The 26,586-nt window shown below is 38.8% G+C and overlaps 1 protein-coding gene across 1 annotated transcript in view; it reads right to left on the bottom strand.

Moving 5' to 3' along the window:
• The window catches only part of Ccdc178 (coiled-coil domain containing 178), a 347,767-nt gene that overhangs the window by 215,666 nt on the left and 105,515 nt on the right, over nt 1-26,586 (bottom strand). Inside the window, exons 13-15 of the mRNA XM_028887739.2 lie at nt 23,810-23,905; nt 23,525-23,661; nt 3,598-3,781 (exon numbers count right to left, since the gene is read on the bottom strand). Coding sequence (XP_028743572.1) covers nt 3,598-3,781; nt 23,525-23,661; nt 23,810-23,905 — 417 coding nt within the window. The remainder of the gene's footprint in view (nt 1-3,597; nt 3,782-23,524; nt 23,662-23,809; nt 23,906-26,586) is intronic.

Consider the following 26,586-nt stretch of genomic DNA (forward strand, 5'->3'; position numbering starts at 1 on the left):
GTATTTTAAACTGTGCAGGCCATAGGGTCTCTGTCGCAGCTATTCAGTTCTGATTTTGGAGAAAAAGAATAAAGAAATCCAAAGGTCACTTCAAAGAACTGGTAAGGAGCCTTGGATTTAAAAAGAGACAGCAGTCTCTGGGATTCTGGCCAGGGTTCACCGGACCTGTTTGTTGCCTGGTTTTAGCAGTTAGAAACCAGAAGGTGGCAGCAGAGAGCTGTGATACGGCTAGAGACTACCGACCCCCTGAAAAGCGCAGACTGATAGGCTGACTGGTGTGCTGTGTGTCTGGAAACCCAAGCAGAATGGGCAACCAGCCTCCGTTTACCTAATAGTGATGGACAGGAGCTAAGAAGAAAGTCGGAGAACACATATAAGGTTTGAAATCAATTTGAGATTGATGAAGAAAACAAACAAACAAACAAAAAATGGTCTGAAATAATTGGATAAAACAGAACTGCCTCTGGCCGCACTGAGTCAGGATGCTTCATGGCAGGCATGACCTCAACATAAAGTCTGGTGATGTCCAATTAGGCTCTACCTAAATATGATATTGAGGATATCCTTAACCTTCATTAGTCTCAGGTTGTCCGGTTTCAGCTGAATACAGTAATACCTACACTGAACGCCTGTGTAGATAGTAATACTGTACGTAGAACATCTAATTTGGAGCCTAATTCCATCTAGTAGGTGGAACATTCTAAAGACAAATAGGGAGAAACATACAGAAGATTTTATAGTATGGGTCCTGAAAAAAATCACCGTTACCGATGTGCACATTTAACTCCTGAGTCTGCTTACAAATGGGATTTTAAGCATATAGAGTGTAAAGAACACACTGTAGACAACAATGGTCTATTGAAAGCCTAGTACTTCAGGCAAACAATGAAAGACATCTCTTTCTTCTCACAATAATTTTATTAAAAGAAAGGATCTTACCATCCAAATTTTACACAGGTGAAAAACTAATATTTAATAAGAGTACTGCAGTATTGTAACAGTCGATTGGGTAAGCCAGGATGGCTGCTGAATTTAGTCAACTAAGGAGCAGGCAAAGTACAGAAAGTGGGTGCGACGGACAGAGGGGTGCCTGGCACAGAAGGTCGAACAATAGAGCAGAGTGCATGAGGCCTCACCATGCCACTCAAGGCATGAGTATATTTTCTAGAATATACTAGAACCTGAGTATATTTTTCTAGAATTTTCTCCATTTACTGTGGTTAGACTTCAGCCAAAGCCAAGTCTGCAAGCTACTGAGAACTGGAGAAACAAAGCCAGATGCAGGAGTCCGCTACAGCCGTAGAAGGGAGGGATAAGGATTCTCTCTAGCAAAGAGTTTGGGATGAGTTAAAATAATTGAAAAATTATTTAAGGGAAACTACGGTCCTCTAAAGACAAAGCTAAGTACTGGATTAATGTGACCTAGAATATTCTAAGGATCAATTATTTTTCCTATTACCAAAACTGTCCCCCTCGTGTGTTTATTTTTAAATTTTGAGCTTGGGTTAGAAACCTTGTTGGCGAAAGTGCAGGTGTGGTGTTTCAGTAAGTACAAGCCCTGAATCAGATGCTTTCTTCCCATTATTCCACAATTATCCCCCAAATGAATGTGTCCATAACAATTATACAGTAGTGTGTATATTAAAACAATTATGTCACCATAAACAAATAGCTTTCATTCACTAATTGTTTTGTGGTTATGAGAGCACACCTTGCAAAAGTAACCTATGGACAGAAGAGTCCACCAGGACAGGATGTCATTGGGACAGGATCAACGGGAAACAGAAAGCAATGAATAAGTACTCAGTCCCCTCTCTCCCTTTCCTGCCATCCTGAACCTTATCCCATGGAATGTGTTCAGGCCTCAATCAATCTAATCTAAAGTATCCTTCACAGATATGCCCAGAGATGTGTTTTCCTGGTGACTGTAAATCCTATAATATTGACAAGCAGAACTACCACAAGTCCAACAGGAAGTAGCCTTGCTAATACAGTTTTCCTTCCACCCCATTCCTTCCTTTCTAGTGAGTTCCCACTTAGTTTACTATTAATCTAATCCAGAGCAAGAGACTTGATCTACCCAGTGTTCCACCAGAATTGCATTAAGGCCAGAATAATAATACCAGGATCTTGCAGCTTGCTCAGAGCATTCAACTGAAAGGTAGGGGAGAATTTAACATCTGGTGACAGCTTTTAAAATTTTTTGGTGCAATGTCACATTCTTGAGACAAGTTTGGATGTTTACGTTCATCCGTTTCTCACTATCATGACTGAAGATGTATTGCCCACTGTTGTATGATGTGTGGCTTTTGAATCTGACCCTACACTCTGGGAAAGCACTTCTTTCCTGAATAGGTCAGTTACTGATACTGAAGTGTTGTAGGATATTTGATCAGACTGGGGGAAAATGTGCCACTATTTTATCCTGATTGGTTTAATAAAGAACCGAATGGTCAATAGCTAGGCAGGACTTCTGGGCAGAGAGAGGTACTCCGAGGGCTAAAATCTAGGCGTCTAGATTTTAGAGACACCAGCAAGACACCTAGAGAGTTGAACATACAGAATGAAAGAGGTAAAAGCCATGTGGTAGAATGTAGATTAATAGAAACAGGTTAATTTAAGTTATTTATTTATTTTTGAGATAGGGTTTCTCTGTGTAGCTTTGTGCCTTTCCTGGAACTCACTTGGTAGCCCAGGCTGGCCTCGAACTCACAGAGATCCACCTACCTCTGCCTCCCCAGTGCTGGGATTAAAGGCGTGCACCACCACCGCCTGGCTTTAATTTAAGTCTTAAGAGCTAGCAGGGAACAAGCCTTAGCTAAAGGCCAAGATTTCATAATTAATAAGTCTCCATGTCATTATTTGGGGACTGGCAGTCCAAAGAAAGTCTGACAAGAAACACCGACTACACTGAAATTTTGGAAAAAATGGGACAGATCATCTGATACAGTTGGAAATTTTTGGAAGTTGTTTTGTATCTTTGATTATTGAAGATTAACTGCCTAAAATGTACATGGCATTTTGCTGATACATTAACTTATAAGAGTGTTATTGAAAAATTCCACCTCTACAGCTAGGCCATTTTTCCAGGAATAACCCAGAAGGGACATGGCTGTAATTATCTTCTGGATAAAAGAGATTCTGGGTTAACTCAGTACATGGGAACAAATATTAAAATATGCCTTTGAGAAAAATGTGATGTGGAACATAGTTCAGTGACAGAGAGCTTCTCAGAAGGAACAAGGACTCAGGTCCAAGCACTACTATCACACTCAGGATGTAATACAAATGTTCTTTATCAGTCAACAAAAAGACAATCATGTGATGGATGGAAGCCTCCTGTTCTCCAGGTGAGAAAACCAGTACTGGCATTGGAACAAATGGCAGGAGGTGTTGACTAATTGGTTATTACTCAAATAGGCGTGAATCAAGGCACGTGAACATTTGTTTCTAATACAGTTTTTACATGCCGTATTAGGCTCGGAGGATTATTATTAACCCTGAAACTAAAAGCTAACTACCAAGAAAGATCAAGTCAGGAAAATTCAGGTTGATCACTTCCTTTTGCACAGTTTAGAGATGACAAGGTTACCTGACCTTGAATTTTCTTCTCACTTCCGCTATTTGGTTCTCCAAGTCCTCTGTTTTATGTCTTGCTACATAGTAAACAGCTCCAATTTGATAAGCCTGCTTGTAGAGCTGTCTGAGGTAATTGTTATTCTTTATCTTTAGTTCTAGCAATGACTGGATTTCAACCTCATAGTCTGCTTTTTTCTTTATACTATAAAAAAGAAGCAAAAATTAATACGTTTTTTCTAAGAGAATATACAGTTAAAATAATGTCATTATTACATTTAATGATGATGAGAAAATTACACTTTATTGCCAAAGTTATGAAAAGACCAAGCAATTAATTCTAATCTGAATATAAACCTGTATCTTAAGATATTTGTTTGCATTCTTGTTGGTTAGTCCTAATTGATAGGCTGTACCCAATGTCAGAAGCATGAGAGTCTACACGAAAGCCTTGACCTTCAACAGCACCTGAGCACACCTTTTCACGTCTACTGAAGTCTATGCATCATAGCATGAACATAAAATCCTTGCTGCACTCCAGCCTATAACCTTTTTGATTCACACAATTGTGTTTTTAGCAGAGAACATTTTAAATGGAAGAGTGAAAACTTAAACTGAAGCCACCAGCTTTCAGACCCCAGCACTACTGGTGTTCTGCACCAGATGAGAAGTTTGTTGTGGACCAAGAGTGCCCTGTGTGTTGAATGATGCTGATCAGCATCTCATATTCCCTGCAGCAGCATCTCAGCTTGGCAACCAGGGATCTGTAGGCATCTAGATGTTTCCTGGGAAGGATACATCATCATGCCAGCTGAGAACTGCATAACCACATTGATGAAGGAAGTGGTTCTCGAGCCCAATGGAGCATGACAACCCCATGAGAGTCATTTAACATTGCTCTCTGTGTTTTAGAAACTTTTGCTATAGTTGATTTGACATAGTGCTCCAGTATGGCCATTTTCAAACACCTTGGGTGATGATACTAACATATGATGAGGAAGCGAACCCAAATTAATTAGCAAAGTCTTTCCTATCATATAATGATCTTACTCAGTTACAGACTGCTGGGCTCTGCTTGAGTCAGGAGGTGTAGGACAGACCTAAATTAGCCCCCAGGTGGCACTGATGACACCCAGATGTGGAACATGGTTCAAGAACCTTTGCTCAAAGAAGCAACCATCCAGACACAGGGAAGTGTTGATGGAAAGTTTCTCTGATTCTGCCGAGCCCTGAGTTCCTGCAGCCACTTATAAAACAATCCCTCAGAGGCTTAATGTTATTTACAAACTGTATGGCCTACCTACGGCAGGCCTCTTGCTAGCTAGCTCTTATATCTTAAATTAACTCATTTCTGTTAATCTATGTTTTCCCACACGTTCTGTAGCTTTACCGGTCTGCTGGCATCTTGCTGCTCCTTCTGTGGCGACGGGCGTCTCCCTCACTCTGCTTTTCTCTTTCCTGTCTCTCTCCTTGGATTCCCCTCCTGCCTCTAAGCTGCCTTGCCATAGGCCAAAGCAGCTTGTTTCTTAACGGATGGGAACAACATATATTCACAGCCTACAGAAAGACATCCCCCAGCAGGGAAGTGTGGACAGACATGGCCCACTCACAGGTGGGAAAACAATGCAGATAACTGGTGATGAGCTACACCGACTCATTTTCTGGCCTCTTGTTCCCACAAGAACAAACATGAGTGAACAACAATAAGCAATTCATTCAAGTTGTGCCAAAGACAGAGTATGGCTCACAAATCAGGGGGAAAAAAATGGTACCAAAAAAAAAAAATCAAAACAGGAGTGGGAGACAACCATAAAATCTTCATGAATTATTCCATCAGAGAGTAAATATTGAAGGTTTCAATGCATAATAAGGTACCAATCAACTGTGCTTGCTGGGAAAAGACCAACTCACTGACCAGCTATTGCCTTTAGTGGGGGGGGAAGGCACTTATGAAAACAGATATTGAAGCCAAAACTCAGCCTAGCTGTCTTCTGTGTCAGTTGCTACATTAAGGTTGTCCCTGATACCATCTTCGGTCTCTTTGCTGTGACTCGGAAGAGCACAGTCAATGGAGATTCCAGGAATGGTAGATTGGATCAGGTGGGCCTAAGTAGAGAAATTTCACAGTGTAAATAAGAAAGAGACGAGGATAAACATACGGCAATAAGGAAACAGAAGAGCAAATGGAGACAGCTGTGTTTATTTAGCAAATACTTGCAAGGGCTGGGAAGATGTAAAGTACTTGCTGAGCAAGCATGAGGACATGGGTTTGATGTCCAGAACCTGCATAGCACTGGGAGGCACAGACAGGTGGATCCCTGGGGTTCACTGGCCAGCCAGATTAGCTGAATTGGTAGCTCAAGACCATTGAGAGATTATGTCTCAAATAAAGGTGGATGGTGCCCAAAGGAATGACACCTGAGATTGGTCTCTGGCTCCCACACATGTGAGTATCCATGTGGACAGGAAAATACACAAATGTCATGGAATATTACCTTAACTATGAAAATGTGTGTTACATTTGTTTATGCTGCATTTGTTTAATCACGTAGAGGTGTGTTGCTTTTGTTTATGCTGCCTTTGTTTAATTATGTAAAAATGTGGTGCTGTTTCACCTTGCCTGCATAAGGCACCTGATTGGTCTAATAAAAAGATGAGCAGCCAATAGCTAAGCAGTAGAGGGATAGGCAGGGCGTTGGGCAGAGAGAATAAGTAGAAGAGAGAAAAGAGAAGGAGAGAACAAGAGAGAAAGTGAGGGAGATGCCTGGGGCCAGCCAGCCAGGCAGCTGCCAGCCAGTCAGACATGGAACAAGACATCCAGAAGGAAAGAAAGGTTAAAAAGCCCTGAGGCAAAACATAGATGAGGACAAACAGGTTAAGTTATCAAAGCTAGCAAGAAACAAGCATAAGATAAGGCTGAGCATTCATAACTAATAATAAATCTCCATGCCATGATTTGGGAGCTGGTTTGTAGCCCAAAAGAAAGCCTGTTACATACACACACACACACACACACACACACACACACACACACACACACGGAAAAATTCCCCCAAAGTAAAACAAGTAAGGAAAATATGAAACAGGTATTTTAAAAATATTTCTTAACACGTACTTTTAATTCCAGCACTCTGGAGGCTGGAGCAGGATCATAGTATTGTGGACAGTCTTTGATAGTGAGACTTTGTCTCAGAAACTTCAAATATGTTCTGAACATGGAGGAATGTATTGAGGTTGAGGACAGATGCAACCACTGATTTTGAGTAGGAATTACTCTATGTGCCTGAACTATAGAAAGGAAAGCTGTTTGCAGATACTATTACTGTAGAATAAATTTAACACGAAGCTTGTCATTCCAATATGAATAGGCTACAGTATAAATATAAAAGTTTTATTTCTGAGCATACCTTGCACGAGATCCCTTGTGATTCATAAATCTAAAGATAAGGTTTGGAAATGTTCAACTGTCTCCTGTTATCTATGAATGCTCCCCCCCCACACACACTCTTTTTCTCTTTCCTGTTTTCTGCAACTCTTTTCTTGTTCTTCTATGGTTTGCCTCTGTCCCTCTGCACTGCATTCTGGATTCTGTCTTAGGCTCTGAGGCATCATGATTATTGAATCTGCTGTTTCTTACCCAAATCTCAAGTAGCCATGAGTCCAGCTTCCTCTTCATACATTTTTAAGGATTATTTAGCAAATTTGTCTGGATTGTTCTTTTACTTAATTCTGTTCCTGTAACCATTTTATTTTATTTTATTTATTTATTTATTTTTTTTTTGGTTTTTTGAGACAGGGTTTCTCTGGGTAGCTTTGGTGCCTTTCCTGGAACTTGCTTTGGAGACCAGGCTTGCCTTGAACTCACAGAGATCCGCCTGCCTCTGCCTCCCGAGTGTTGGGATTAAAGGCGTGTGCCACCACTGCCCAGCCCTGTAACCATTTTAAACTCACTTGAGATGTACCTAACATTCCCATTACCTAAGCTCTAAAACAATAGGATTATTAGACTATACATTCAAATATATATTTGAATATAATCATTCTATTATTTCAACTTACTGTGGGTTTTATATATACAGTTATCAACTGTCATTCATGGTGGATATTTTCTGATGTATTTTATAATTGCATAAGCCCATTTTGAACATTTTCCTTTATGGGGATCATGTGAGGTTTCAATCAGGAGTCTATTCCTTTAGAGAATTCATGGCATCATAATTATAAAGCTATAAAAATTCTCTTTGGAGAAATATGCTGCATTAAGTAAAAATAGCACCCTCTAAAGCCATTTCTCAGAAAAACATTAAATAATGAAGTCACTGGTCTTTCTATCTTAAAATTTGTCTCACAGAATGTCACATATATAATATAATAAAATTGAAATTTTTCCTCTTAGAATATTATTCAACACATACTTATTGTATGTTCCCAAGCCCACCGTGGTGGCACACTCCTTTAATCCCAGAACTCTGGAGCCAGAGGCAGGTAGATCTCTGTGTCCCATGCCAGCCTGGTCTACACAGAGAGTTCTAGGACAGCTGGGGCTACACAGAGAGATTCTCTCTTATAGAACAAACAAAAAACAAACAAAGGGATGTTCACAATGCATCAGACACCAAGTTGGTCATTACTGTTCTAAAATTGGAAAGATATATGATATTAATAGCTGCTAATGCCTTTTCCAAAGCAGTTACAGGGGATTGGATATGCAGCTCTAGTAAAGCTGTATGTTTTATTTTTCTGTTTTAAATTGTGCACGTGAAAAGCTCACTAAGGCTGCATTATTTCTAAATGGAAAATAATTAACCACAAGTTCAGCCTCTCTGTAGACAGCAGACCATGATCAGAAAACATGCAAATAAATTTTAAAAGGAACCTTGGGTCTGTAGGTGTGCTTGACACTGTGAAGCTAATGAGGCGAACATGAGAGAAGGAAAAGATTCTAAGTGGGAAGGAATGGGGCAAAGAGAGAGCAGTGGGATGTGTGTGACTTGAGGAAAAGGCAGAATGGAGGACTACGTCTAAGGAGGAAGGGGGACAAGGGAGAGGAGGGTGTCAGACAGTAGAGGGCAGCCAGGGAGGGGTCAAATTAGAACCAATAATGCTACACAGGCATGAAGATACTATCGTGAAACCCATTACCTTCTATGCTAAGTAAAAATTAATTTCACAAACTCACATGGAATCATCACCACTAATGACTAACATTAGCAACACCTGCATTTGTTCTGTGGCTATCAGCCAGTAGAGAAAGTATTGACTCTGAAATAACTTTTCCCCCTGTGGCTTCATGGGAGGCACGAAGTTTCATTGTTCATGTAGCAACTTTGTAGCCTGCATATAATGTGAATTCACAAGAAAGAACAAATGGTTATATGCATGATTGTTGGACAATTAAAAGTGATATTTAATGTTTTATCACAATAGAACCATTACAAAGGGATCCCAGCTCGCTCTGATTTCAGCGTGAACATCTAGGCACTTTCCTCATTCTGACAAAAAAAAAAAAAAAAAAAAAAAAAAAAAAAAAAAAAAAAAAAAAAAAAAAAACCATGCACCATGGCCAGGGGAAGCTGCTGGTGTGTTTGCCTGGGCATCGATGCTTCCTAAAATATAATCCTGACTCTATCAAGGGTCAAGTGTTATAATTATGAGGTTCATCTGTTACCTGCAACTGAATTCTCTCCTCGTTGATTTTGATATATAACATGAAATAATTTCATGCTATAACATATGTTTGTAACTATACACTGGTTTTCATAGTTTTATTATCTATCTGATTTTCTTCACCACTTTATATTTGCAGATTAATAAGACACTATACATATCTTTCATTTTGTTATGGCTTACCCTTTCATTCAGTAAATTCAGTGATTTAATTGACAAAATTTTCTTCACTTTGTGCTAATTTCCTATTTAAGAAAACATTGTTTACTCAAAATAGATTTTTGTTTGTAATGATAGGAAGGGGTAAGGGTTTTCTTTTCTCCTTAGAAAGCTGCTAGGAAGACTTCCATTCTCTGCTACACCAGAGGGCCACATCTGACAGGAGTCACGTGAAAGAGTAAGTGTGGGTTTGATTCTGAATCTACATTCCGACTGACCAACCTGACATTACCAATAACAACTCACCTTACCAACTAAGATTTATGATAATCATGCTACTTGTAGTTTGAATGAAATTGGTTCCCATAATCTCATACTGAGTGGTACTGTTAGGAGATGTGGCTTTGCTGGAGTTGGTATGGCCTTGTTGGAGGTAATGTGTCACTTTGGGGGTTGGCTTTGAGGTCTCCTATACTCAGGATGCTACCCAGTGTTTCAGTCAACTTCCTGTTGCCTCCAGGATGTAGGACTCCTGCACTATGTCTGCCTGCCATAATAATAATGGACTCAACTTCTGAACTCTAACCCACCACCTCAATTAAATGTTTTCTTTAATAAGAGTTGTGGTCATGGTGTCTTCTCACAGCAATAGAAACCCTGACAAAGGCAGAAGTTGGTACCAGAGATTAGGGTATCATTGTGATAGGCCAGATCATGTTTTTATTTGGAGTAATATGAACTTTGGTACTTTGGGTTAAGAAAACAATGGAATGTTTTAAGCACTGCTTAATGGACCATACTTGTAGAAGCATGGAAGACAGTGGTGCTGAGTGTGATCTGATGAACTGTGGGGGCCCAGCTCAATAGGATACAGAGAAAAAGAACATGGTGCCTAGAGAGCTTTCTTGTGATATTTTGGTGAAGAAAGTGGCTGCCTTTTGCCCTTGTCCAAAGAGTCTGCCTGAGGCTGAAGTGAAGAGTTTTAGATTAATTCCATTAGCAGAGGCAATCTCAAAACAGCCTAGTACAGACTCTGTCATGTGGTACTAACTCTAATGAAGATTTAACATGAAAAGGAGTAAGCTGAGAAGAGTAAGTTACAAAATACACAATTTAAGGAGATAAAGAGCACCAGGAAGTGGAATGGAGCTAAATTCTGTGTTCAAGGAGATGAACAGATTTAGAAATGGAATAAAGGGAGTAGTGACCTCAGGGCAAGATCCCATCCAGCTGTTTCCAACTTTTGGAAAGCAACTAAATAAAAGCTTAGAGTTGGGTGTGGTGGTGCAAACCTTTAATCCCAGGACTGGGAAGGCAGTCCTGATCAACCAAGATGTATGCATTTAAAGGATGCTAAAAATAATTTAATTTGATGATTCTTGCTTATCATATTTTTGGAGAAATTTATATTATCTGTGATCAAAACCTTAATTTACCCCACAAAATTCCATATCCTGAAAATTCAGAATCTTAAGAGTTGAAATCATAGATATGAATTTGTTTGAGAGTTCAAAGTACTTCCACATTTAACATCTATCAATGATTTTGATAAACTTATTTCCATTGTTTTAGAACATGAGTCAAAATAATTGTTAGATAATGACCCTTGTACCTTTCCATATCCAATTCTCATCAATCATATTGCTGTCTTCCAATCTTTCATTGTTCTTTTTCACTCTATACATTTAATTTTTAATCTGGTAGCACTAGCAAAAAGGTTTCATTTATTTTTAATTTTTAATTTTTAAATTTTTTTGCAAACCTTAAATTGTGCAGTGATCACTACTATGAAATCTTTGAATAGGGTTTTGAGAATTCTCTAGTTAGGTTTTGGAGTTGGTGATAAAACATCATGATCAAAAATGGGTTTAGGGAAAAAAGGTTTATTTGTTTCATAATTCATCTCAAAGCTCTAAAATCTTTCCACAATATTACTGAAAAACAACCTAGTTAGGTCCATCAGAGCCATAGCCCACTTCTGGCACCAACTTCTGTCAAGCTTGTTTTATATTAGTGAGATAAATACCATGACCAAAAGCAACTTGGAGAGGAAAGGGTTTAGTTGGCTTACATATCCAGACTACAGTCAATCATTTATGGAAGTCAGGACAGGAACTTAAGCAGAGCCGAGGTGGGAACCGTGGAAGAAATTTGCTTCCTTCCTTGCTTCCAGGCTCATGTTCAGCTACATTTATTATGTCTCCCAGGACTCCAAGCTCAGGGGTGACACTACCCACATTGGGATGAACCTATCCCCTTGTCAACCAGCAACCATGAAAATGTCCAAGACATGTGCCCACATGCCCTCATGTAGGCAATTCCTCAGTTACGATTCCCTCTTCCTAGATAAGTCTAGGTTTGTGTCAGGGCTGTAAAAAACTAACCAGAATACAACATATAGCTTCTTTGGTCTATTTTTATTCTCAACTGAATCCAAATACCTTGAAATGACTTAGCATCCATCTGTCTATTGGCCTCTGTGTTTATAGTGCTTGCTGACACCTACTTACCACCTACACACACACACACACACACACACACACACACGCACGCACGCACGCACGCACGCACGCACGCACGCACATACACACGAGGCAGGAACACATGGTTGTCTTATCTGACCTGTTCCCTGGGTTTTGACATTAATTCTCATATCTGAAATTGTTGCTGCTCTACCAATGCACCAAGTGTATTTGAGTGTCCACTAAACGTCAGTTAAACTGAAGCCATACTAACTTGCAAATAATTTGATAAGTGAAAAAAAAAAACCTTGAACATAAATATATACAAAATGAGTTTTCTATACAGATTCCAGATGCGCACAGCTGTGGGTTTTGAGGAAAGAATCTTTGGCTCCTGGAAACTGGACTTCTTCATTTGTTTCTGGGAAATGTTCATGAATAATTAATAAAATGTGAATTCTAGAGAGGTTGTATAAATATTCTTCAGTGGTAATCAAGGAAATGGAGTTTAAAGCTTCATTTTTATGATACTAGGACAAGTTCCTATACTGCCCACTCTTTAATAAAAATCAGTCTTTAATAAAAATTTTTGGAAGGTAATGTTAGAGATGTATTAAGGGTTTTAAAATATTACAGCCAATTCACTTTCATAAGCCTATTTTACATTTAAAAGAACTGAAAAACATTTCTACACAAAAAATTATCACCATAGTATTTATAACAAACAGTAAAACTAATGAATCACAGTGATACTTCATAAAGCATAGATGTCCAGTGTAACAGAATCATACAGATATTTAAGTGTATTTGAAATTTATGTAATAGTGTATTAAAATTTCATTATCTCATGATGAAAGAACTCAGAATGAATACCAGTACTCATTGGTATAAATATGCATTTATAATAATATTTGTGTGTATGAAAAAGATTTTAAGTTTGATCTGTTTGAGTTTGTTTGTACAGACTTTCTAAAATATATATTCATTTTAATCAGAATACTAGTAAATCATAGGACACATTATTACCATGAATTAAATGGAGATTTTGGTAAAGTAAAATTTCACTTGCCATGGTTTAGGAAACACACCAACAGTATAGAAAAAAGAAATCCCAGGTTACAAGGTAGTATGCAGTGCTCTGTTCAGTAATGAAAGTGCATGTATGATTAGTATGACTTCATCACTAGAATCAGATTATTTTTTATTATTAATGATATTGTTATTGCCAGTGTTTTTTAGAAGGAAAGATAAAATGCATGGTAGAAACCAAACTAAAACAAAAGCAAAAAAATCCCTTAACATAGCCAAATGAAAAGGTGCCATAAACATAATCTTAAAAATAAGATAAAGAAGCGAATGCAAAAAAAAAAAAAAAAAATCCTATCCAGAGTGTGTTTGAAGGTTGCAAAGCAAGCTTGAATCACCTGAGTCAAACACAGTATGGTGGTTTTAAAGACAACGCTCCTCATGTATTTGAACACTTGGTCCCTAGTGGGTAGTGCTGTTGGGGAAGGCTGTTAAAGTTCAGGAAGCAGAGCCCTGCTGGAGGAGGTGTGTCACTGAGAGCAAGCTTGGAAGGCCTAGAGACTAATTCCACTTTCCACTCTTTCTCTGCTTCCTGTGTGGGGATAAAATGTGATTAGCCAGGCTTCCCGTGCCTGCTGCCATACCATGAATTTATTTTGGCCCACAGAACCAGGGGGATAGACTCCCTGGTTCTGTGGGCCAAAATAAATTCATTCACTCTTGTTGCATTTGCGCATATTATTGTATCTAAGAAACAGAAAAGATTAATACACACTCCTTTGGTGGTATTGTGTTCCCCAAAATATTGTGTACCTTAATAAATTTATCTGGGGTCAGAGAACAGACAGCCACTAGATACAAAGGCTAGAAAATGGTGGCACTCACACCTTTAATCCTAGCATTCCAGAGATAGGAATCCCTCTGGATCTCTGTGAGTTCAAGGCCACATTGGAAATAGCCAAGCATGGTGACACTTTAATCCCAGAAAGCCAGCCTTTAATCCCAGGGAGTGGTGGTAGAAAGCAAAAAGATATATAAGGCGTGAGGACCAGAAACGAGAAGATTTTGGCTGGTTAAGCATTTGGCTGGTTGGTTAAGCATTTGGCTGGTTAAACTTTCGGGCTATGGAGCAACACAGTTCAGCTGAGATTCATTCTGGATGAGGACTCAGAGGCCTCCAGTCTGAGGAGGCAAGACCAGCTGAGGAACTGGCAAGGTGAGATAGCTGTGGCTTGTTCTGTCTCTCTGACCTTCCAGTACTCACCCCAATAAACGGCCTCGGGTTTGATTTTATTAATAAGAACTTTTAAGATTCCTACTACACACTCCATTGTTTATTCCACTTTCCACTCTTTCTCTGCTTCCTGTGTGGGGATAAAATGTGATTAGCCAGGCTTCCCGTGCCTGCTGCCATACCATGAATTTATTTTGGCCCACAGAACCAGGGGGATAGACTCCCTGGTTCTGTGGGCCAAAATAAATTCATTCACTCTTGTTGCATTTGCGCATATTATTGTATCTAAGAAACAGAAAAGATTAATACACACTGCACTGTAAGATGACATAGAAGAACATTTAGGAGAAAGGCAAATAAATCATTGGGAAGAAATGGTTATGTTTGCCTGGAGCATCCATTTGTTTTAGTGTCAGAGAGAGACATGTCCAGGTGTTGCCTGGGATGCAAACCCTAACCAGGGTGAGGTTTCCAATGCATGGGATAGGCTGCCAGTGTCCCAACTGTCATGATGAGTCTCTTTCTTAGTGCAAATTCATTGTTCAAAGTAATAAACGGTCTTTACTGTGCATTTCAAACACATACATCACGAATTTTAACTGAATGCTTCTCTCCTACCCTCCTCAGGATGGCCCCTCCTTCAAAGTTCTCTCACCTTTTCCTAAAACTAGAGTCTACAAACAAAGAAGATGTTTATGGTGTTTGTTATTATCTAATCTTATTCCCCTCTCCCAAATTCCATGAAGTCTCTTCTTCCTCTCTACACTCCTGTCTTTTTTCCAATGGCTGTCTCTCTTTCTATCTCTCTCATCCCCCTCTCTCTGTCTCTGCCTCTAAGTCTCTCTCTCTCTCTCTCTCTCTCTCTCTCTCTCTCTCTCTGTCTCTCTCTCTCTCTGTCTCTCTCTCTCTCACACACACAGACACTTAGATTCTACCTATGATAGAAAACAGGTGACATGTTGCTGAGTCTGACTTAATTTATCTATTCTATTTTAATTCAAAGTACATATTTCCTTCTTTTTGGCTGAATAATGAGTGTGTGTGTGTGTGTGTGTGTGTGTGTGTGTGTGTGTGTGTGTGTGTGTGTATACTGGGACAAACATGCCATGGCACACTTCTGGATGTCAGAGGGTGACTAGTGCAATTTGTTCTCTCTCTCCACCTTCATGTGGGTTCCATGAATTGAACTCATGTCACTAGGCTAGCACAGCAAGCACCTGTGGTCACTGAATCATCTTGCTGGGAAGTTACTTGTTTTCCTGAGTGTGGCATTCCTGACTGAGTTGAAATACCATCTCAGTGTAGTTTGAATGTATTCCTAGTGTCAGGCATTTTTTTCTTATATTTATTGGTGATTTGCACTTCTTTGATAACTGTCTGTTTATCCCATTAACATGAGATCTGACCAATGGCTTGTTTCATTCAGTGAAATGTGAGCAGTGATATCTGAAGCATTCTTGCTGAAGCTGTCAGAGCCATCAATGATCTCAGTAATACTCTCTTCCCTATAGTACTAAAGCAACATGCCCAGAGGTATCCAGTCCTTTTCTCTTAGTCTCAGAAGGAATAACATGAAAACAGACACAGCAGCTATGGCTGAATGGCCACAAGGGTGGAGGAATAAACCTTTCTACTTATGCACCACTAAAGCTGAGAGGCTGCTGGCTTGCTACCACACTCATGTTCTCTTTCAGATGGGTCTCCTCTCTGGCTCACTCACTTTTAAGGTGTTTTTGTTTTATTTTGTTTTCCTCCTCTTCTTAATGTATTTTTTGAATAATAAAAGCTTTATTATAGGCAACCTCAGTTGCAAGCCAGCAGGCAGGACTCCTACAGGCAGGCCTAACCCCCCACCACCACCTACTAGACCCTGTAATCTACAAGTCCTACTACACCCCCCAAACTCACCCATCCTCGGAGAATGTAACTGCTCCCTGAGACAAAGACTTTGCCAGCTATGATTTGACCAAGAGCTCCAACTGAAACAAGAGCTCTGATTTACACCAATTGGAGGAAGAGATTGGGAGATGAATACATTCAATAACATAAAGAGCAACATAGCACCACCACAATATAATGGTCCTACATCAGCAAGACCTGAACATCCCAACATAGAAGAAGCAGAAGAATACAACATTAAATATGACTTTAAGATGACAGAGGCCTTTAAAGAGTAATGAAAAATTCCCTTTAAAAGATTGAGGAAAAGACAAACAAAAAAAAAATGGAAAAAATCAATAAATCCCCTAAAGAAAGCAAAGAAACCATGAGCTGGGCGGTGGTGGCACACGCCTTTAATGCCAGCACTCGGGAGGCAGAGGCAGGCAGATCTCTGTGAGTTCGAGGCCAGCCTGGGCTACCAAGTGAGCTCTAGGAAAGGCGCAAAACTACGCAGAGAATCCCTGTCTCGAAAAACCAAAAAAAAAAAAAAAAAACAAGAAAGCAAAGAAACCAAGAAAAAGCAATCAAATGGGTGAAGGAAACAAAGACTTGAAAACTGAAATAGAGGCAATAAAGATGACACAAACCAGTGGAATGCTGGGAATGGAAAATCTGAGTAAACTACAGACACAAGCATAACCAACAGAATGCAAGAGATGGAAGAGAGAATCTCTGGCATTGAAGATACAATAGAAGAATAGATTTGTCAGTCAAAGAAAACATTAGACCAACAAAGTCATAACACAAAACATCCAGGAAATCTGGGACACCATGAGAAGACCAAACCTAAGAATAATAGGAATAGAAGAAGAAGAATACCAGCTCAAAGGCACAGAAAATATATTAAACAAAATCGTCAAAGAAAACTTTCCCAATCTAAAGAAGGAAATACCTATGAAGATACAAGAAGCTTACAGAACACCAAATATACTGGACCCCCCAAAAAGTCCCCTTACCACATAATAATCAAACCATTAAACATACAGAATAAAGAAAAAATATTAAGAACTGCAAAGGAAAAAGACCAAATAACACATAAAGGCAGACCTATCAGAATAACACTTGACTTCTCAATGAGACTCTGAAAGCCAGAAGGTCCTGAACAGATGTAAAGCAGACATTAAGAGACCATGCATGCCAACCCAGACTATTATACCCAGCAAAACTCTCAATCAACATAGATGGAGTAAATAAAATATTCCATGATAAACCAAATTTAATCAATACCTATCCACAAATACAGCTCTAAAGAAAGCACTAGAAGTAATAATCCAGCCCAAGGAAGTTAGATGCACCCATGAAAACACAGGCAATAGATAATCCAACAGCAACAAATACCAAAGAAGGGAAACATAAAACACTACCAACCACAAAATAACAGGAATTAACAACCACTGGTCATTAATGTCAATGGACTCAATTCACCTATAAAAAGATATGCTAACAGAATGGATACAAAAACAGAATCCATCCTTCTGCTACATACAAGAAACACACCTCAACTTCAAAGACAGACACTACCTCAGAGTAAAGGGCAGGGAAAAGTCTTTTCAGTCAAATGGACTTAAGAAGCAAGCTGGTGTAGCTACCCTAATATCTAATAAAATATACTTGAAACTAAAATTAATCAAAAGAGATCAAGAAGGACACTACATATTCATCACAGGAAAAATCCACCAAGATGAAGTCTCAATTCTGAACGTCTATGCCCCAAATACAAGGACACCAACATATGTAAAAGAAAAATTACTAAAGAGAAAATTAATTAAATTAAACCCCACACACTAATAGTGGGAGACTTCAGCTCCCCACTCTCACCAATGGACAGGTCTGCCACACAGAGAAATAAGGAAACTAACAGACATTGTGACTCAAATGGACTTAATAGACATCTACAGAACATTCCACCCAAACACTCAGCACCCCATGGAACCTTCTCTAAAATTTACCACATACTTGGATACAAAGCAAATCTCAACAGATACAAAAAAAAATAATTGGAATAACTTCCTGTATTTTATCAGACCACCATGACTTAAAGTTAGAATTCAATAACAACACAAATTACAGAAAGCCTACAAACTCATAGAAACTGAATAATGCTCAGCTGAATCACAAATGGGTCAAGGGGAAATAATGAAATTAAACACTTCCTAGAATTCAATGAAAATGAATGTAATACATACCCAAACTTATGGGACACTATGAAAGCAGTACTAAGAGGAAATTTCATACCTCTAAATGCCTAAATAAATAAGTTGGAGAAATCTCATACTAGTGACTTAACAGCACACCTGAAAGCTCCAGAAGAAAATGGAGCAAACTCACCCAGGAGGAGTAGACACCAGGAAATAATCAAATTAAAGAATAAAGTCAATAAAATAGAAACAAAGAATCAATGAAACAAGAATTGCTTCTTTGAGAAAATCAACAAGATAGACAAACCCTCATCCAAACTAGCTAAAAGGTAGAGAGAGAACATCCAAATTCAGAAATCAGAAAGGAAAGGGGAGGCATAACAACTGACAATGAGGAAATCCAGAGAATCATCAGGACATACTTCAAAATCTGTACTCCACAAAATTGGAAAATCTAAAGAAATAAACAATTTTCTGGATAGGTACCATATGCCCAAATTAAATCAAGACCAGCTAAACAATTACCAAACTCTATGAGGCTACAGCCACCCAAACCACACAAAGATGCAACAAAGAAAGAGAATTACAGACCAATCTCCCTCATGAACATTGATTCAAAAATACTCAATAAAATACTGGCAAACCAAATCTAAGAACACATTAAAAAATCATCTATCATGATCAAGTAGGCTTCATCCCAGCAATGCAGGGATGGTTCAACATATGAAAATCTGTCAATATAACCCATCGTATAAACCAACTGAAAGAAAAAAAATCACATGATCATCTCATTAGATGCTCAAAAAGCCTTTGACAAAATCCAACACCACTTTGTGATAAAGGTCCTGGAGAGATCAGCAACACAAGGAACATACCTAAACATAATAAAGGCAATTTACAGCAAGCTGACAGCCAGCATCAAATTAAGTGGAAAGAAACTCAAAATGATTCCACTAAAATCAGGAACAAAACAAGGCTGTCCATTCTCCCCATACTTATTCAACATAGTACTTGAAGTTCTAGCTAGAGCAATAAGACAGCAAAGGGAGATAAAGGGGATTCAAATTAGAAAGGAAGTCTAACTTTTGCTACTTGCAGATGATATGATAGTCTAAATAAGTGACCCCCAAAATTCTACCAGGGAACTCTTACAAGTGATAAACATCTTCAGTGATGTGGCAGGATTCAAGATTGACTTAAAAAAAATCAGTAGCCCTCCTATACACAACTGTTGAACTGGCAGAGAAAGAAATTAGAGAAACATCACCCTTTACAATAGCCACAAATAATATAAAATACCTTGGGGTAACTCTAACCAAACACATGAAAGACCTGCGTGACAAGAACTATAAATCCTTGAAGAAAGCAAATGAAGAAGATATCAGAAAATGGAAAGATTTCCTATGCTCATGGATAGGTAGAACCAACATAATAAAAATGGCAATCTTACCAAAAGCAAACTACAGATTCAATTCAATCCCCATCAAAATCCCAACACAAATCTTAATAGACCTCGAAAGCACAATACTCAACTTCATATTTTCAGAAAAACAGAAAACCTGGGATATCTAAAACAATTCTTTACAATAAAGCAACTTCTAGAGGCATCACACTCCCTGACTTCAAGCTCTACCATAAAGCTATAGTAATAAAAACAGGTTGATATTGGCAAAAAAAAACCCAATATGTGGACCAATGGGATCAAATTGAAGATCCTGACATTAATCTACATACCTATGAACATCTGATTTTTGACAAAAATCCAAAACTGCACAATGGAAAAAAGAAAGCATCTTCACCAAATGGTGCTGGTATAACTGGATGTCAATATGTAGAAGATTGCAAATAGACCCATATCTGTCACCATGCACAAAACTCAAATCCAAGTGGATCAAAGGTCACAACATAAATCCAGCTGCACTTAACCTGATAGAGGAGAAAGTGGGAAGTAGCCTAGAACACATTTGCACAGGAGACCACTTTGTAAATATAATACCAGTAGCACAGACATTGAGAGCAACAGTTAACAAATGGGACCTCCTGAGACTGAGAGGCTTCTGTAAGGTAAAGGGCACAGTATATAAGCCAAAACAACAGCTTATAGAATGGGAAAAGATCTTTACCAACCCACATCTGACAGTGGGCTGATCTCCAAAATATATAAAGAACTCCAGAAACTAGACATCAAAATACCAAACAATCCAATTTAAAAATGGGCTACAGATCTAAACAGAGAATTCTCAACAGAAGAATCCCAAATGGCCGAAAGACATTTAAGGAATTGTTCAACATTCTTAGTCATCATGGAAATGCAAATCAAAACAACTCTGAGATACCATCTTATATCTTTTAGAATGACTAAGATCAAAAACACTGATGGCAGCTTATGTTGGAGAGGATATGAAACAAGGGGAATGAATACTCCTCCACTGTTGGTGGGAGTGCAAACTTGTACAGCTATTCTTTGAAAATCAGTATGGAGATTTCTCAGAAAATTGGGAATCAATCTTCCTCAAGATCCGGCTATACCACTCTTGGGCATATACCCAAGGAATGCTCAATCATACCACAAGGACACATGCTCAGCTATGTTCATAGCAGCATTATTCATATTAGCCAGAACCTGAAAACCACCTAGAAGCCCCTCAACTGAAGAATGGTTTAAAAAATGTGGTATATATACACAATGGAGTATTACTCAGCTGTTAAAAAAATGGCATCATGATATTTGCAGGCAAATGAGTGGAACTGGAAAATATTATCCTGAGTGAGGTAACCCAGACTCAGAAAGATAAACATGGTATGTACTCACTCATAAGTGGATACTAGAGGTAAAGCAAAGGATAATCAGACTACAACCCACAGCTCCAGGGAAGCTAGGAAACAAGGAGGACCCTAAGAGGGATGTACAGATCACCCTGGGAAGAGGAAACAGAGGAGATTCCCATGAGTAAACTGGGGATAAGGGAGGGCAATACAGGGTAGGGGATGAGAGAACAGGATGGTCAAGCTGGGGGAGGGATGGAGTGAGAGAGCAATGAAAAACGACATCTTGATAGAGGGAGACATTATGGGGTAAAGGAGAAACCTGAAGCTAGAGAAATTCCCAGGAACCTATAAAAACAACCCCAAACTAGATTACTATCAATAGTGGTGAGGGCACCTGAACTGGTCTACCCTGGTAATCATATTGGTGAATACCCTAACTGTCATCATAGAGTCTTCATCCAGTAACTGATGGAAACAGGTACAGAGATCCACAGCCAAGCACCAGGCTGAGTTCCAGGATTCCAGTTGAAGAGATGGAAGAGGGATTTTATGAGCAATGGGGGGGGGGGGAGTTCAAGATCATGATGGGGAAATCTACAGAGACAACTGAATGAAGCTCAAAGGAATTCACAAACTTTAGACTGACAGCTATAGAACCTGCCTGGGACTGGACTAGACCCTCTGCATATGGGAGACAGCTGTGTAGTTGGTTCTGTTTGAGGGGCCCCTGGCAGTGTGATCTGGATCTCTCCCTGGTGCATGAGCTGGCTTTCTGGATCCCATTACCTATGGTAGGACACCTTGCTCACCCTTGATGCAGTGGGGTGGGACTTAATCCTGCTTCAACCAAATGTACCAGACGTGGCTGTACCCCATGGAGGAGCTGTATCCTATTGGAGGAGAGGATGAGGGGGTGGGTCTGAGGAAAGGTGTGGGGAGTGGGATGAGGGATGAGAGGGGGAATCTGTGGTTGGTATGTAAATTGAATAAAAAAATTAAAAAAATAATTGCACAATAAAAAAAGCTTAATTATAAAAAATTTTATGCAAAATAAGCATCACATACTAAAATTAACCAGAGCTGTTGTCTACACATTTCTATACAGTTATAGTAGCCAATCTAAAGTTGTGGACTTTCGCACTGGATTTTAACCATTTACAAAGTCTGTTTTTATATACTTATCCACTACCAAAACTGAAAACTCAATTACAGAATTTGGTCTTTGTTGTGGATATCGCTCTGTATAAATAAGACCCTGATTAGCCAGTAGCCAGACAGGAAGTATAGGCGGGACTAACAGAGAGGAGAGAAGAAAGGAGAGGAAGGCAGGGGAAGGAGATACCAGCTGCCGTTCAGGGAGCATCGTGTAGAGGCAATGGGTAAAGCCATGAAACATGTGGCAACATATAGATTAACAGAAATGGGCTGAGTATAAGAGTAAGAGCTAGACAATGGTAGGCCTGAGCTAATGGCTGAGCAGTTTAAATAATATGAGTTGGTGTGTTTATTTTATAAGTGGGCTCCAGGACTGGTGGGGCTTGGTGGGAGCTGGAGAGAAATTCTAAAGCTACAGGCATTTTATGATATATAAATTAATTTTTAACAATGGCTTGATGTTGTCATTTCTAATGGTAAAACACTCACTACATATTTTTAACAAACTTTCGTAACATCATCAAGTACTGTGATTAGCCCCTTTCCCTTCATCCTCCCTCCTTCCCTTCAGGACTTCATCATCGATAGCATAATATGTTTCAGGCATTAAAGCAACTGATGAAGGTGTGATGGTCAAACACACAATGCCATGGCCAATGCATCTCCTTTATAGTTGAAGATGGAGAGAGAAATCACTCACCTATTTGTATAACACAGCATTGCAAGCAAGCATGATAAAAGACATGAGGAAGAGGCACACGTATGCATATCTTACTACAATATAAGGTGGTTTGTATACATTCCTGCACTGTAATCATAAGGGAAAGTAATACTTGTACAGAAAGAGAAGTGAAAATATTCTTAAAATACAATATCATAGAAATGCCAAGAGTCACTGGAAGGGGAATTTGAGTGAAGTCATGATTTGAGCCAAATAATAAAAGTAAACCAGGTATAGTATAATACAGCAAATAAAATGTGGTCTAGTCAAGAGGTCTTATGGATATGTGAAGAGAGTGGTTCCTTTCCTTTTCTAAATTCTGAAATATTGAATATGAGAGTTGAGATATAAAGTGGCATAAGGAAGACTCTGGTTCCTAAGCCAAGAAAACCAGGTTAGTAATTATAGAGAAGAACTGAGAATGGGCTGGAGGAGATAAGGGGCTAACTATACATATTTTAAGTTGAAAGTTATCCTTAATCTCCAGATGATATGTCAAAGGGACTTTTGCTAACAGTGTCCTGGATGATTACAGAGTAACATTTGGAATAGACTCAAGTTAAGTTAAACTAATATTAAACATGAATACTCTTGTTTGCCCCAGGGAATCATGCTGGGGGAGTTTATTACATATCACCTATTATATGCTATATAATAATAATAAAATCTGAGTTACCTGTCCCCAGTTTCCTCTATTATGCTCTCAATTTCAGAATGGAGCCTTTTGTTTTCTTCTGCCAGTGCCATGTAGCTTGTTGAAACATCTGTCAAGTCTTTTGAAACGTCAGAAAGCTCAATATCCCATGTTCTTTTCTTGATAGGAAGAATAAAAGAGCTATTCATAAGTGTTTATTAATTGAAAATTGTTTTAGTTGTTAATAAAATTAGTTTTAGTCACTCCAGTTAATAATTGAGTACAGTGTGTAGTGCTCTGTGGGAAAAGAGGGAGTATTCCACTTACCGAGGAATAATAATGATTAAGTGCGTCCATGTACTGCCTTTCCAATTTTCTTTGCCTCCAGGAATACTGGTCAAACAGTTTCTTCAAATCATCTACCTAAAAATGCACAGAAGATAAACAAACTGAGGAGATTGCCTTCATTTTTATAAGTAAGAAAGAGATTGCATTTTACTTTGTATAGTTTCCCTAATGAATATTGACTGACATAGTATAAAATAATGCCATATGCTTCTGCTATTTTGAATTCTAATATAGGATTCTGATAAAACATAGTAAATCAGGTATAAATCAAATCTAGTATTTCTAATATTCAGATGAATAATCATGACAAAGTAGCATGTGCTTCAGTTACAGGAAAATTGAGAAAACAACAGGAAAATTTGAATCATAATTCATTACATTGACAAGTAAAAGGAGAAAAAAAGCATACATTTCCATGCTTTACAAAATAGCCATTTGTTTAATCCACTATTTTGTTCTCATGGTTTCACATTTTTTCCCATAAGTTTTGAAACTAGAAAAAAAAAGAACTTAAAAATAAGTAACAGACAGACATTTCAATAAAAATTTTAATGCTGAATTCATAAACTTGTATATAGTTTATATAGCTGAAAAATGGCTCTAGCATATGATCCAAGCTTAGTTTGCAGCACTTGCACCCAGTGGCTCACAATCACCTGTAATTCTAGATCTGGGGTATCCTATGCCCTCTTCTGCCCTCCAAGATGGCAGTGTAAACAACCAATTAATGGCAGCTGGGACAATATATCTCCACTAGAGCCCAGCAACCCTACCACAGCAGGCCCTTAGATGAAGCACAGAACAAATACCTCACAATAGACTTTATGAATATGATAGAGCAGTGGTTCTCAACCTTCCTAATGCTGTGACCCTTTAATACAGTTCACCATGTTGTGGTGACCCCCAACCATAAAATTATCTTTGTTTGTGGAAACCTACAGTGACCCCAGTTTGTGGCTTGATTGCATCTTGACTCAAGGTCAGAGAGTTCAAGCTTGTTATTGCTTCTTAAGGCTGGATAACAGGATGTGTGGACAAAGGCGTGGTTACCAGATGTCTTGAGAATTAAGGAGGTGTTTATGCTTATTTGCTCCTTGAACCATGGTGTCCTTGAGAGGGGGAGGTCTTTTGCCCACCTGCTTCTGTATAAAAAGGCCATGAGAAATAAACTTGGGGCTGCTGCATTATTGACTCAGAGCCCTCCCAATTCTATTTTTTCTGCCTCTGTCTATTCTTCTCTCTCTCTCTTTTTTTTGTCTCAATCCTCACTCCCCTATTCAGGACTGTTCTACAGGTCAGGCAGGACCTGACATTTGTTGCTACTTCATAACTGTGGTTTTGCTACGGTTATAAATTGTAATGAAAATATCTGTGTTTACAACAGTCTTAGGCAACACCTGTGAAAGGTTGTCCACTCTCTCCATACTTACTCAATACAGTACTTGAAGTCTTAGTGGAGTAAAGAAAATCAAAAGCGTGCAAATTAGAAGGAAAAAGTCAAAGTATCTTTATTTGCAGATGATATGATAGTATACATAAATAAACCTAAAAATTACACCAGAATACACCATCAGCTGATAAATGCTTTCAGTAAAGTAGCTGGATATAAAATTAACTCATGAAAATCTGTAGCTTTACTATATACAAACTGGGAAGAATCAGAGTCATGAAAAAATGCTGTAAGAAAATGGGCAGAAAAAGATAACTGTGGAAGCTTATGGCCTGTGGATTAATAAATGGCTGCTCATGAAACTGAAAACCTTCTTTAAGACCAAGAATACTGTGGACAAATTGGCAATCTACAGAATGGGAAGAAGGGGTTTTGTTGTTTGTTTGTTTGTTTTAACCAACTACACATCAGACAGAGGGCTAATAAAATATGCAAATAAATTTAAAAAACTTGATATCAAGAAAACAGATAGTTCATTTAAAAAGTGGTGTACAGACCTAAATTAGGAATTACCAATAGTGCAGATTTCAATGGCTGAGAAACACTTAGAGAAATGTTCAACATCCTTAGTCATTATGAAAACTACTTTGAGATTTTTATCACACACCCACCTTTTTTGGTGTGTTCTTAGGAGGAGGAGAGAAGGATAAGAAAATATTAGATAGAAAGAGAGATCTAGCTGATAAGAAGAAAGGCAGAAACACAAGATAGCTTTGGGAGGGCCTGGATCAATACCCAACAGCCTCATCCTTTACTGAAAAGGGCTTTTTATAAATGCCAAGGGGAGAGGCAAAAGACCTCCCCCATTGAAAGATCAAAGCACACCATACAGTCAAGTGTAGACCCTTTCAAACACCTTATGGTAACCACACGCATGGCCAAATTATCTCCTTATGCAGCCCTGCTGGGTAAAGCAAGCTCAGATTCAATAAAAACAAGTGACAGCTCATGATGGTGAGGATGTGGAATAAGGGAAACACTTATCCTTCTGCAGCAGTTGGGAACAAATACAGAAATTCATAGCCAGATATTATGCAGAGTGAGAGACCTTAGAACACCCAGTCTTAGATAGGATTTTTCCATAAATGCCCCCAACTCTCAGGGCTAACAAAACCCTGGAGAAGAGGAAGCAGAAAGAGTGTAAAAGCCAGAGGGGATTGGGGACATAAGGAAACCAGGTCATCTAAACCAACAGGATGGAAGCACATATCAACTCTCATAGACTGAGGCAGTATGCAAAAAGCCTGCAAGAGTCTGCATCAGATGGGGTCCCAGAGCCCAAAGGAGAAGTAGACTTAGACCTGCT

This window comes from Peromyscus leucopus, chromosome 19 (assembly GCF_004664715.2).
Source record: "Peromyscus leucopus breed LL Stock chromosome 19, UCI_PerLeu_2.1, whole genome shotgun sequence".
NCBI lineage: Eukaryota > Metazoa > Chordata > Mammalia > Rodentia > Cricetidae > Peromyscus > Peromyscus leucopus.